Source organism: Cyclopterus lumpus, chromosome 21 (genome assembly GCF_009769545.1).
Source record: "Cyclopterus lumpus isolate fCycLum1 chromosome 21, fCycLum1.pri, whole genome shotgun sequence".
NCBI classification, from domain to species: Eukaryota; Metazoa; Chordata; class Actinopteri; order Perciformes; family Cyclopteridae; genus Cyclopterus; species Cyclopterus lumpus.
The window spans coordinates 1,594,842-1,609,693 of record NC_046986.1 but is presented as its reverse complement, the minus strand read 5'-3'; the positions used below and the strand labels follow the sequence as shown (position 1 = coordinate 1,609,693).

The window sequence follows — 14,852 nt, the reverse complement described above, 5'->3', positions numbered from 1 at the left end:
CCAGTTCCTGCTAAGATCCACCTGCCCAAGGAGCTCCAGGGAATGGGAGCAGTCCATGCTGTCCGTGGTGATCACGTCACCATCAAGATCCCCATTTCTGGCAAACCTGAGCCAGCAATCATCTGGCAGAAGGGACAGGAGATCCTCTCCAACTCTCCTTATCACCAAGTCATCACCACCAGATCCTTCACCACCCTGGTGTTCCAGAAGGGAATGGAGAGGAAGGACACTGGCTACTACATTATAACAGCAAAGAACAGGTTCGGAACGGACAAGCAAACCATTGAGGTGAACGTGGCTGACATACCTGAAGCTCCGAAGGGTCTGGTTGTCAGCGACATCGCTCGGGACTCCATCACTTTGACCTGGGAGCCGCCTGTCAATGATGGTGGAAGCGACATCATTAACTACGTTGTGGAGAAGTGTCCCACCACTGCCGACAGGTGGATCCGTGCTGGACATACCACTGACTGCAGCATTACCATTATCAACATTTTCGGAAAGACCAAGTACCAGTTCCGCGTCATCGCCGAAAACCAGTTTGGCCTGAGCCCTCCTTCTCAGCCAACCGAGCCCATTACCACGAAGGAAGACAAGTCTGTGATTAGGAACTACGACGAGGAAGTGGACGAAACCAGAGAGATCACCACGGAGGAGGCTCTGTTCTACAAGGTGAAGGAGCTTTCCTCCAAGTACGTCATCTCTGAGGAAATTGCTCGCTGCCAGTTTGGAGTGGTCCACCGCTGCACGGAGATTGCCACAAAGAAGACCTTCATGGCCAAGTTCATCAAGGTCAAAGGAACTGACCGTGAGTTGGTTCTCAGAGAAATTGAAGCTCTCAACGTAGCAAGGCACATGAATATCATCTACCTGCATGAATACTTTGAAAGCATGGAGGAGATCATCCTCATCTTTGAATTCTTGTCTGGAGTTGACATCTTCGAGCGCCTCGGCACTAGCAACTTTGAGCTGACGGAGCAGGAGATCGTCCGCTACCTGAGACAAGTCTGCTCTGCCCTCAAGTTCATGCATAGCCACAACTTCGGCCACTTTGATATCCGCCCAGACAACATTGTCTATACTACACGGAGAAGCACCACCGTAAAGATTATTGAGATGGGTCAGGCTCGGCTGCTGGTGCCAGGAGAAAACATCAGAATGCTGTTCTCAGCTCCGGAGTACTGCGCCCCTGAGATCCACCGTCACGACATGGTCACGACAGCCACCGACATGTGGTCTGTTGGTGTTTTGGCCTATGTTTTGCTCAGCGGCCTTAATCCGTTTGGGGCAGAGTCCATTACACAGATGATTGAGAACATCTCCAACTGTGAATACATCTTTGACAGTGAAGCGTTTAAGGACATCAGCCTCGAAGCGATGGACTTTGTCGACAGACTTCTGGTCAAAGACAGGAAGCTCCGTATGACCGCCCACGAGGCCCTGGAGCACCCATGGCTCAAGATGAAGATTGAGCATGTCAGCAGCAAGGTCATTCGCACATTGAGACACAGAAGGTACTACCAGACTCTGGTAAAGAGAACAGACACCATTGTATCTGCAGCCCGTATCGCCTATGGCGGCGCCTTCAAGAACCAGAGAGGATTGGCCGTGGGTAAAGTGAAGATTGGAACTGAGTACCATGGCCTTCGCACTGGCCCAGTCATGCATGGCTCCGCTGAAGAAGGCGGCCATGTCAGATTCACTTGTAGCATCACCAACTATGACAAGAGTACTCAGGTGTCATGGTACCATGGAAACCGTCAGCTGCACGCAAGCACCAAGTATGAAATCACGTACAGTAATGGTTTAGCCAGCATCTATGTGAAGGACATTGAAGAGAGTGATGATGGGGTGTACAGATGCAAGGTGGTGAGTGATGAGGGAGAGGACAGTGCTTATGGAGAGCTGTTTGTTGAGACCGTGAGGAGCATCAGAGAGTACTACGTCAGCCGCTCCATCAAGAAGCTGAGGAGGAGAGTTGACAGGACTAAACTCCTGCAGAGGCCGCCAGAGTTCACTTTGCCGCTCTACAATCGCTCCGCGTACATTGGCGAAGATGTGCGCTTCGGCGTCACCATCACTGTCCACCCAGAGCCTCAAGTTACATGGCTGAAGAATGGGGAGAGAATCAAGCCTGGTGAAGATGACAGGAAGTACACGTTCACCAGTGACAAGGGTCTTTACCAGTTGATGATCCACAACTTGAGTTTGGACGATGATGCAGAGTACATGGTCATGGCCCACAACAAGTTTGGAGAAGACAGCTGCAAGGCCCGTCTCTCTGTGACACCTCATCCCGTAACTGAGGAAACTATGAGGCCAATGTTCAAACGTCTGCTGGCTAATGTCGATTGTGTCGAGGGATACAGCGTCCGCTTTGAGCTCAGAGTCTCAGGAAGCCCAACTCCTGCTCTGAAATGGCAGAAGGACGGCCATCCACTCCAGTTTGGGGCCAAGGTTGTTGTCATACAGGAGGACGTTGACTACCATGTCTTGCACATCAGAGATACTCTGCTCGAGGACGCCGGTCTGTACAAGGTTACTGCAACTAACTCTGCTGGCTCTGCAAGCTGCCAGGCTACACTGAAGGTGGACCGCCTTACCTACACCAGGAGAGAGTATAAGAGCGAGGAGGAGAAATACAGACACGTACAGAAACAAATTGAAAAGACGAACAAGATGGCCCTGAAAATTGTTGCCACTGAGGATCTCGTACCTTTCAACCCAACAGCCCAGGACGCACTCAAATTCGCTGCAGAGATGTACAAGCCTGCAGTGAGCACCAAGAACGTTGAGGGCGAGTTCGACATCACAGTGGAGAAGTCTGAGACCAAGAAGCTGGAGGAGGAGAGGAGGATCTTCATGCCGTATGAGATCCCTGAGCCTGTGGTCCATGATCCCAGAGCTCTGGGTGAGGACAAAACCATCAAACAGTTTGTGCCTCTCTCTGACATGAAGTGGTACAGAAAACTTAGGGACCAGTATGAGGTTTCAGAGAAAATGGAGAGGATTGTGCAGAAGAGGCAGAGACGTATTCGCCTGTCCAGGTGGGAGCAGTTCTATGTCATGCCCCTCCCGAGAATCACCGACCAGTACAGGCCAAGATGGCGTATTCCAAAATTCACTCTGGATGACTTGGAGACTGTCAGGCCCGCCCGCCGGTCACCTTCTCCTGAATCAGAGGTCTCCTTCAGATCCAGAAGAAGATCTCTGGGAGACATTAGTGATGAGGAGCTGCTGATGCCTGTGGACGATTACCTTTCCATGAGGAGAACGGAGGAGAAAATGATGCTGGAGGACGAACTGGAGCTTGGCTTTTCTGCCTCTCCTACCCGCAGTCCCGTCCGCATAGAGCGACGTGCCAGGGAACTTGAAGAGAGGCAGGAAGTGAGGTACGAGGCCGTCGAGGTCGCCGAGATAAAGAAGAAACGCACAGTCTCTCAGTTCATGAGGAGGAGAAGGTCACTTTCTCCCACATACATCGAGCTCATGCGGCCAGTCTCAGAGCTGATCAGACGGTCACGTTCCAGGCCGCCCGTGGAAGTAGAGGGAGAGGTCGTAGGGAGGAGGTCTCCGACCCCTGAGAGGACACGTCCACGCTCTCCGAGCCCCATTAGGTCTGCTGAGAGGTCATCTCGCTCCTCCTCCAGGTTTGAGCGGTCTGCCCGCTTTGACATCATGTCCCGCTACGAGGCCAGAAAGGCTGCCCTGAAGTCCGAGAGGAAGTACCAGGTGATTAGTCAGACACCCTTCAGCCTGGACCATATGCCCCGCGTGACCGTCAGGATGCGCTCTCATCGCATACCGATTGGCCAAGACACCAAATTCACCCTGAACATCCAGAGCAAGCCAGAGGCCGAGGTCAAGTGGCTCCACAATGGAACTGCAATCTCTGAAAGCAGTGAGAAATACATCTTCACCAACATGAGCGGTGTTTTGTCCATCACTATTCTAGACTGCCAGGAGGAGGACAGTGGCACATACCGCTGTGTGTGCTCCAACTCTAAGGGAGAAGCTTCCGACTATGCCACCCTCGATGTGGCAGGTGGCGGCTACACCACCTTCTCCTCTCGCCGCAGGGATGAAGAGGTTCCCAAAGGATACATCCCTGACGTCACTCGAATTGACCACTATCACACCAGCCACTTCAAAGCTGGCTATGCTTCCGAGACCCACCTTCAGGTGGAGGAGAGCAAATCTAAGCTCACCGAGACCCGCGAGGTTGTGACACGTGAAAGGTATGCTGCCTCCTCTGAGAGGTACTCCTCTGCTGAGAGGTATGATTCATCCATCAAGTATGCCTCTGCCGATTACCTGTCATCTGATTCCTCCTACTCATCGGAAAAGTTCTCTCTGACCGGGAAACGCACCATGTCTGAAGCTAAAGGAAAGTTATCTTCTGCTGATGTTGCTGAGGAAGTTGTTGTCCACAAGGTGAAGCCTTCTCTTCCTGCCAAAATCCTCACCAAGCCCCAGTCTGTGACAGTTGCAGAGGGAGAGACAGCCAGATTCTCCTGTGACATCGATGGGGAACCTGCACCAACTGTGACATGGATGCACGAGAGCAGAACCATCATCTCATCTCACCACATCCAGGTCACCACCACTCAGTACAAGTCTAGCATGGAGATCTCCTCCGTGACGGCTTCTGATGAAGGCCGTTACACGGTGGTGGTAGAGAACTCAGCAGGCAGGCAGGAGGCTCACTTCACCCTGACCATCCGCAGACCAGCTCCCAAACAGGAGGTCAAGGCTGTCAAATCCCCCGAGCCATTTGTGAAGTCGCCCACTCCCAGTGTGAAGTCACCAGAGCCTTCAGTCACATCACCTGCTCCCTCCATAGCTTCACCTGTCCCCAGCATCAAGTCCCCTGAGCCGTCAATCAAATCACCAGCTCCGAGTGTGAAATCTCCTGAACCAAGCGTAACGTCTCCGACTCCAAGTGTGAAGTCGCCAACGCCGAGTGTGAAATCTCCTGAACCTGAGAGAGTTAAGTCACCACAGGGTATACAATCCCCTGAACCCAGACACAAGTCACCACCACCAGTCAAGTCCCCGGAGAGAGTAAAGTCACCCGAACCTGAGGAAGCTAAATCACCTCGGGGAGTCAAATCTCCAGAACCTGCACGGATCAAATCACCAATAGGTGTCAAATCCCCAGAACCTACAGGCATCAAATCACCAATAGGTGTCAAATCTCCAGAACCTACAGGCATCAAATCACCAATAGGTGTCAAATCTCCAGAACCTACAGGAATCAAATCACCAATAGGTGTCAAATCCCCTGAACCTACAGGAATCAAATCTCCAAGAGGTGTCAAATCCCCAGAACCTGCAGGAATCAAAACACCATTAGGTGTCAAATCCCCTGAACCTTCAGGCATCAAATCACCAAGAGGTGTCAAATCCCCAGAACCTGCAGGAATCAAAACACAAAGAGGAATCAAGTCCCCAGAACCTTCAGGCATCAAATCACCAAGGGCCTTGAAGTCCCCTGAGCCAGAGGGAATCAAATTACCTTCGAGGGTGAAGTCTCCTCCTCCCATCATATCCCCCAAGAGGGTTGTGTCTCCATCCACCGTCAAATCCCCAATCCCGGAACCTCCCAAGGTCCTGAGTCAGCTGAAGGCCGAGGCCAGTGAGGGCTCGGTGAGGATGTCCTGTGTCTGCGACAGCAGCGTCAGGGGGGCGGTGTGGTACGTGAACAGAAGGAGGCTTTCACAGAGCATCCGCTTTGAGATGCACTACTCTGAGGGTTCCTGCAGCCTTCTGATCCACGATCTGGCAGACAGTGATCAGGGAGAGTACACCTGTGAGATGACGTCAGAGGGAGGAATGTCCAAATCCTCCTTCTCCTTCAGCGGACAGGTCTTCCAGTCCATGCGCATGAAGATCGCAGCCTACCGTGAGCAGCAAGTGGCTCTTAAAGGTGAGCACCTGCCTCGAGCATCCAAGCAGATTTAGTCCAAAGTCATGATAGTTAAAGAAATGCTGAAGATTAACGTATGTACCGTTTCCCTCTGCAGCATCAGGATCGATGGCGATGAGCCACAAGGAGTCGTCGTCCTCCTCCATGAGCTCATCCATGATGATGAAGAAAGAAGTGCACATGATGGCGGAGTCGTCTTCCTTCTCCTCCTCATCCGCCCAGCAGTCCATGATGTCGTCCATGATGGAGTCCAGCTCCATCAGCAGCATGGCAGCTGAGATGAAGCTTGAGACCATGTCCATGTCCAGCATGTCCTCCATGGCATCCGAGACGTACGCCATGAGCTCCGGCAGCTCCTCCCACATGGAGGGATCCTCCTTCAGAGCAATCGGTAAGATTGGAAATGTGTGAAGCTGTTGCTCTTTGTGGCATTTTAAGAGTAGCTCCGTCACTTCCACTTTAATATAACAAAAGGCAATCCTTCTGAATTCATAGCTACAAACCATAAACTACGGTGGTTGAGCAACACAACGCATTGTTGGTGCCGGATTTTTTTAAATCGAGTCATTTATATAGACCTCTATACAACCAGAGGAGTCGTCCCCTGGTGGTCAGGAGAGAGAATGCAGCGTTAACACATGAAGCATATACTTCTATACAACCTGAGGAGTCGCCCCCTGGTGATCAGTAGAGAGAATGCAGCTTTAACACATTAAGCATAGACTTCTATACAACCAGAGGAGTCGCCCCCTGGTGGTCAGGAGAGAGAATGCAGCTTTAACACATGAAGCATAGACTTCTATACAACCAGAGGAGTCGCCCCCTGGTGGTCAGGAGAGAGAATGCAACTTTAACACATGAAGCATAGACTTCTATACAACCAGACGAGTCGCCCCCTTGGTGGTCAGTAGAGAGAATGCAACTTTAACACATGAAGCATAGACTTCTATACAACCAGAGGAGTTGCCCCCTGGTGGTCAGTAGAGAGAATGCAGCTTTAACACATGAAGCATAGACTTCTATACAACCAGAGGAGTCGCCCCCTTGGTGGCCACTAGAGAGAATGCAGCTTTAAGACACTTTAAAGAACCGGAGGTTGCCGCCTGGTAAGATACAAGAATAATAGATCATTGTTGATCCTTTTCTCACAATACAATCAAAAAGAACCGAACCCTTGAGCAGTGTTGATAGAATCCTAACGATGCCTCCTAGTGGTCCCTTATTTTAAAGCTCTCTGTGGTTCCCAGGTTCTGCTCCCAGGATCGAGGCTCTGCCGGAGGACATCAGCATTGAGCCGGGCAAAGTCCTGACCGTCACCTGCGCCTTCTCCGGCGAGGCCAAACACATCCAGTGGTCCCGCAGCGGCAGAACCATCGAGGAGACGGACGGCGGACGCTTCCATATCGAGACCTCGGAAGACCTGACCACCCTCATCATCACCGGCGTGAAGGAGGAAGACGCAGGGACCTACACCCTGAAGCTGGCCAGCGAGCTCGGCTCCGACACGGCGACCGTTCACATCAGCATTCGATCGGTGTAGAAACAGAAAGGAATGTGATCTCCACACTCCCCCTCTTCCCGCGCCTTTTTAATTTATTAATCGAGCAAAAATAATCGACACGATAAAGATCTGGATTTCTGTTCTTGTAAATATGAACTATTTTTGTACCAATCTTGACATTAATTTATGCCAAACTAGACCGAGTCTAAAGTTGTTATAAAATGTGCCATATTGGATAACTATGACTTAGGATTTTTGATCCATTTTTCTGTGACATGTACATAATGTATATAGCCGAATTGAACGGTTATGGGGAATGTATGCATAGTTATTTATGACAATAATATGAACTGAAACTAAATGAAACTACAATCGACAGGAGAAAGTTCCTCATGAACGAATACCCTGTCGAGCAACTAAACGTTGTGCCTCAACGCTAAGTTGAAGTCTAAAGATCGCCTCAACAGGTGAGAGGCTCCCTGTTGACGTCACTACTTTGTAACGAGGGCGCGAGGTCGCGAGCGCCGCCTGCGTCACCCTCACGCAGGCGGCGCGCCCGGACCTCGCGCTCCGACTGATTACGTCATACCGCCGTTTCGACGACGCGCGCCCTGAGCGCAAGTGTTGTTTTTGTTTTGGTTGTTTTTCTCTGCTTCTGCGACCCGACCGCCCGCTCGGCCCCCGCGCCGCTCCGCTGACCCGGCCGGTCACGTGGGGGGGGGACGGGAGTCCGAGTCCTCGGCGCTCGCGTCGCAGCGGCAGAGCCGCTCCGGAGGCTGCAGTGTGCGTGTGTTTAGTTTGTAGGAGCCGGTCGAGCCGGGCGGCGCCGAGCGGCCGACACCCGCCGCCGCGCCGCCCGGCGCTTTGCGTCGACCGGCCGGCGTGGTGCGTTTCACAGCCTCCCGAGTTGTTCTCCACATATTGATTTAATGAAGCATTTAATAAAGCATGACTCAGCACTTCAGTCTGCTCTCTTCTTTGCTGCTGGAGGACGGTCATGGTGGACATATTCAGTGCTTATGTTCATCAAATGCAAAGTATGTACTATGACATATGTCATTAGTTTGGATCCAGTCTGAGGATCTGTATTTTAATAATGATTAATAATGAAGTCACAGTATTGAACAAAGTCATAATACTTAGTATTTAATAATAAAGTATTAGTATTTAATAGTCATAGTATTATAAAGTCAGAATACGGTTGTTAATAACAGTCATAGTATAGTTTTTAATAAAGTATTAGTATAGTTTAATAATAAAATCATAGTATTTAATAATAAAGGCATAGTATATAATAATAAAGTCATAGTATATATTATATAATAATAAAGTCATAGTATATAGTATATAAGAAATAAAGTCATAGTATATAATATATAATAATAAAGTCATAGTTTATAGTATATAATAATAAAGTCATAGTATATAATATATAATAAAGTCATAGTATAAAGTATTTAATAAAGTCATAGTATATAATAATGAAGTCATAGTTTATAGTATATAATAATAAAGTCATAGTATATAATAATAAAGGCATAGTATATAATAATAGTCATATTATATAGTATATAACAATAAAGTCATAGTATATAATAATAAAGGCATAGTATATAATAAGTCATAGTATATAGTATATAATAATAAAGTCAAAGTATATAATATATAATAAAGTCATAGTATAAAGTATTTAATAATAAAGTCATAGTATATAATAATGAAGTCATAGTTTATAGTATATAATAATAAAGTCATAGTATATAATAATGAAGTCATAGTTTATAGTATATAATAATAAAGTCATAGTATATAATAATAAAGGCATAGTATATAATAATAGTCATAGTATATAGTATATAACAATAAAGTCATAGTATATAATAATAAAGGCATAGTATATAATAAGTCATAGTATATAGTATATAATAATAAAGTCAAAGTATATAATATATAATAAAGTCATAGTATAAAGTATTTAATAATAAAGTCATAGTATATAATAATGAAGTCATAGTTTATAGTATATAATAATAAAGTCATAGTATATAATAAAGGCATAGTATATAATAGTCATAGTATATAGTATATAATAAGGTCAAAGTATATAATATATAATAAAGTCATAGTATAAAGTATTTAATAATAAAGTCATAGTATAGTTTTTAATAAAGTATTAGTATAGTTTAATAATAAAGTCATAGTATTTAATAATAGTCATAGTTTATAGTATATAATAATAAAGTCATAGTATATAGTATATAATAATAAAGTTATAGTATAGTTTTTAATAAAGTATTAGTATAGTTTAATAATAAAGTCATAGTATTTAATAATAGTCATAGTATATAATAATAGTCATAGTTTATAGTATATAATTATAAAGTATTAGTATATAATAATGAAGTCATAGTTTATAGTATATAATAATAAAGTCAGAGTATATAGTATATAATAATAAAGTCAGAGTATATAATAATAAAGTCATAGTATATAATAATAAAGGCATAGTATATAATAATAGTCATAGTATATAGTATTTAATAATAATAGTCATAGTATATAATATATAATAAAGTCATAGTATAAAGTATTTAATAATAAAGTCATAGTATAGTTTTTAATAAAGTATTAGTATAGTTTAATAATAAAGTCATAGTATTTAATAATAATCATAGTATATAATAATAGTCATAGTTTATAGTATATAATAATAAAGTCATAGTATATAATAATGAAGTCATAGTTTATAGTATATAATAATAAAGTCATAGTATAGTTTTTAATAAAGTATTAGTATAGTTTAATAATAAAGTCATAGTATTTAATAATAATCATAGTATATAATAATAGTCATAGTTTATAGTATATAATAATAAAGTCATAGTATATAATAATGAAGTCATAGTTTATAGTATATAATAATAAAGTCATAGTATAGTTTTTAATAAAGTATTAGTATAGTTTAATAATAAAGTCATAGTATTTAATAATAATCATAGTATATAATAATAGTCATAGTTTATAGTATATAATAATAAAGTCATAGTATATAATAATGAAGTCATAGTTTATAGTATATAATAATAAAGTCATAGTATATAGTATATACTAATAAAGTCAGAGTATATAATAATAAAGGCATAGTATATAATAATAGTCATAGTATATAGTATACAATAATAAAGTCATAGTATATAGTATATAATAATAAAGTCATAGTATATAATAATAAAGGCATAGTATATAATAATAGTCATAGTATATAGTATATAATAATAAAGTCATAGTATATAGTATATAATAATAAAGTCATAGTATATAATAATAAAGGCATAGTATATAATAATAGTCATAATATATAGTATATAATAATAAAGTCATAGTATATAATAATAAAGGCATAGTATATAATAATAAAGGCATAGTATATAATAATAGTCATAGTATATAGTATATAATAATAAAGTCATAGTATAGAATATATAATAATAAAGTCATAGTATATAATAATAAAGTCATAGTATATAATACATAATAAAGTCATAGTATAAAGTATTTAATAATAAAGTCATAGTATATAATAATGAAATCATAGTTTATAGTATATAATAATAAAGTCATAGTATTTAATAATAAAGGCATAGTATATAATAATAGTCATAGTATATAGTATATAATAATAAAGTCATAGTATTTAATAATAAAGGCATAGTATATCATAATGAAGTCATAGTTTATAGTATATAATAATAAAGTCATAGTATATAATAATAAAGTCATAGTATATAGTATATAATAATAAAGTTATAGTATATAGTATATAATAATAAAGTCATATTATAGTATTTAATAATCACTCATTGAGCATCATTTCATTAAATCTTCCCTTTACTGACGGTCAAGTATTCATTATTCCATGTTAAATATTTTATGGAATAATGAATATAATATCTTAGTTGACAGGTGTTGAATCTTTAGATATAAACATTGAAATAAATTAATCATATATCATTTAACCAGAAACAATTATCTTAATATAGCAACCCTTGTTCCTGCTCCGCTGTACATCTCATTTAATATATTGTCATGAAAACTTAATTACATGAAGATTTAATGGTCACATCACTTAATTTAGCATTTAAAAGAAGCAGATGTAATAAATGGTTTGTAACAGTATTCTGCTATGAAGACACCATTTGTCTATTAGGAAGTCATTATTCTCTGTGAGTGTCACTCCTTCTGAGCAGCCTCTTTGTAGCTTTGTAGTTTGAGGCTTTCAATTTTATTATAATTGAAAATTAAACTGGCAACTTATAATTCTTCCTATCGTCAACAAACACAACATGAGGACATGCAATGTGACGCCTCGGCCACCAGGTGTCAGTGTGGGCCTGTTGGAAGAGAACAAAACATTTATAAATACACATATAGGCATATATATATATGCATTTATGTGCATAAATACATACATACATATATGCAAATATGTGCATATATGATATATGCACACATTTATATGTATATATATATATATGTCAGCTGGGATAGGCTCCAGCGCCCCCGCGACCCTAATGAGGATAAGCGGTATTGAAAATGGATGGATGGATGGATATATAAATAAATAATATAATAATAATATATGTATATATATAAATATGTATAAATATATATATATATATAATTAAATAAATACATATTTATATTTATATAAATGTATACTTGTTCTGTTCACACGATTATTTAATTTTAAACAAAACAATAAAAATGTATACAATTGTATACAATTGTTTTTAGTTGGCTTATATAAGAAAACAATTAACAATATAATAATAATCCAATCAAGCAACAACAGTCTTATTTGTTGTTATTGTTGTTTTTTTAGAATGAGCTGAAGTCTTTAAATAATATTTTAAATATGAAGGTAAATTGTTTATGAACGTAAAACAAGTGAAAATATTCAACGTTTCTATTTCCTACGATGCAGATTTATGGATCCATGAAGAAGAAACAGTGTGTTGAGTAATTCATTTAATATTCTTTGGACATCAGAAATAAAACCTGTTCTTTGAGTTCTGTGTTTTTGTTTTCCAGGCTGATCTCAGATCTGAAGATGAATCCTGACCTCCATCACTGGGGCCAGACACTGGTTGCTAAGCAACTGTTGTGCAGCATCTTGTCATTCTGTTGTTTTTACGTGATGTGACCTCATCAAAGAACGACAAACACACTTTGTACTGCGAGTACTACTCTTAGAGTACTGCTCTTAGAATACTGCTCTTATAGTACTGCTCTTAGAGTACTGCTCTTGGAGTACTACTCTTAGAGTACTGCTCTTAGAGAGTACTGCTCTTAGAGAGTACTGCTCTTAGAGTACTACTCTTAGAGAGTACTGCTCTTAGAGTACTGCTCTTAGAGTACTACTCTTAGAGAGTACTGCTCTTAGAGTACTGCTCTTAGAATACTGCTCTTAGAGTACTGCTCTTAGAGTACTGCTCTTAGAATACTGCTCTTAGAATACTGCTCTTAGAGTACTGCTCTTAGAGTACTGCTCTTAGAGTACTGCTCTTAGAATACTGCTCTTAGAATACTGAGAATACTGCTCTTAGAGTACTGCTCTTAGAGAGTACTGTACTGCTCTTAGAGTACTGCTCTTAGAGTACTGCTCTTAGAGTACTGCTCTTAGAATGCTGCTCTTAGAGTACTGCGAGTACTGCTCTTAGAGTACTGCTCTTAGAGAGTACTGTACTGCTCTTAGAGTACTGCTCTTAGAGTACTGCTCTTAGAGAGTACTGTACTGCTCTTAGAGTACTGCTCTTAGAGTACTACTCTTAGAGAGTACTGTACTGCTCTTAGAGTACTGCTCTTAGAGTACTGCTCCTAGAATACTGCTCTTAGAGTACTGCTCTTAGAATACTGAGAGTACTGCTCTTAGAATACTGCTCTTAGAGTACTGCTCTTAGAGTACTGCTCTTAGAATACTGCGAGTACTGCTCTTAGAGTACTGCTCTTAGAGAGTACTGTACTGCTCTTAGAGTACTGCTCTTAGAGTACTGCTCTTAGGGAGTACTGTACTGCTCTTAGAGTACTGCTCTTAGAATACTGAGAGTACTGCTCTTAGAATACTGCTCTTAGAGTACTGCTCTTAGAGTACTGCTCTTAGAATACTGCTCTTAGAGTACTGCGAGTACTGCTCTTAGAGTACTGCTCTTAGAGAGTACTGTACTGCTCTTAGAGTACTGCTCTTAGAGTACTGCTCTTAGGGAGTACTGTACTGCTCTTAGAGTACTGCTCTTAGAGTACTACTCTTAGAGAGTACTGTACTGCTCTTAGAGTACTGCTCTTAGAGTACTGTACTGCTCTTAACAGTAAGTAACGCTGGCTGCTGCATTTCTTAAAGGAACAGTACACAAAGTAGACAGTAACGCTGAGTACTGTCACATGCAGTCACTTGCTTCCTCATAATGTGGCACCTTGACCTTTGACCCACTTGCATTCGAAGGTGCATCATTATTATTAATATTAAAAATAGAAATGTTGCAGTAAATCTCTGCAATTCGCTGGATGATGTCCATTTAAAATCAAGTTATTCCATGAATTGAGATCTGATACGTGATCATATTTGCATTTTGAGTTTTTTGTGACCAGGAGGCCGGCGGTTCAATCCCTCGGGTTGGAATGATGGTGAGGAGAGTGAGAAGCAGCGCTCGCTCTGCATCATCACCCCTGCTGAGACTACCGACCCGGTAACCACGGTAACCCTGACCGCTCCAGCATAAAATAACTGTAACATAAATGAAGAAACTGCGTTCACCTCGTTGTTAAAAACATTCGTGATGTTTTAGGAGACGGTGGAGACCAAACCAGAGCTGGAAGGAGAGTACAACAATACAGAGTACCTGAGTGAGAGTACTTCATGACCGCCAACCTCTGGTTCCACCACAGTAACAAACATCGAACATCATTTACAAACAGCCGAGCTGATTTCACGGCGCGGTTCCCCCTCAGTAACGTCTGCCAGGTGGAATAAAGAGCGACGGGAACATGAAGGAGCGAGTCGACACGGCGCCGACAAAGAGAACAGAAAGAGCCGCCGCTAATTAGAGCTGCTGTCATTAGAGACGAAGCCCTGCTAATGGAGGGCTGCACACACACACACACACACACACGCACACACACGCACACCTGCACACACACACCTGCACACACACACACACACAGTGATATATTTTTGGGGCTGTTGAGCTGTTTCTTCTTCTTGAAAACATGTGACAGGAGGATGCGTCCCAGCTGGCAGGCTCCACTGCAGCATGTCGTCTCTATGAACATGATTCATAAAGTCCAGGCTACAGTCAGAGCAGCGATGCACAAACACTGGCCCGGGACCCACCGGAGGGTCGCAGGAGAGTTTATCAGGGTCGCCAG

The 14,852-nt window shown here is 41.9% G+C and overlaps 1 protein-coding gene across 1 annotated transcript in view; it reads left to right on the top strand.

The window, feature by feature from the left end:
- ttn.2 (titin, tandem duplicate 2) overlaps positions 1–7,617 on the top strand; it is a 197,493-nt gene extending 189,876 nt beyond the window's left edge. Inside the window, exons 246-250 of the mRNA XM_034561708.1 lie at positions 5–4,877; positions 4,923–5,146; positions 5,339–5,929; positions 6,033–6,320; positions 7,177–7,617. Coding sequence (XP_034417599.1) covers positions 5–4,877; positions 4,923–5,146; positions 5,339–5,929; positions 6,033–6,320; positions 7,177–7,469 — 6,269 coding nt within the window. The 3' untranslated portion in view covers positions 7,470–7,617. The remainder of the gene's footprint in view (positions 1–4; positions 4,878–4,922; positions 5,147–5,338; positions 5,930–6,032; positions 6,321–7,176) is intronic.
- Positions 7,618–14,852: the final 7,235 nt, after the last annotated feature.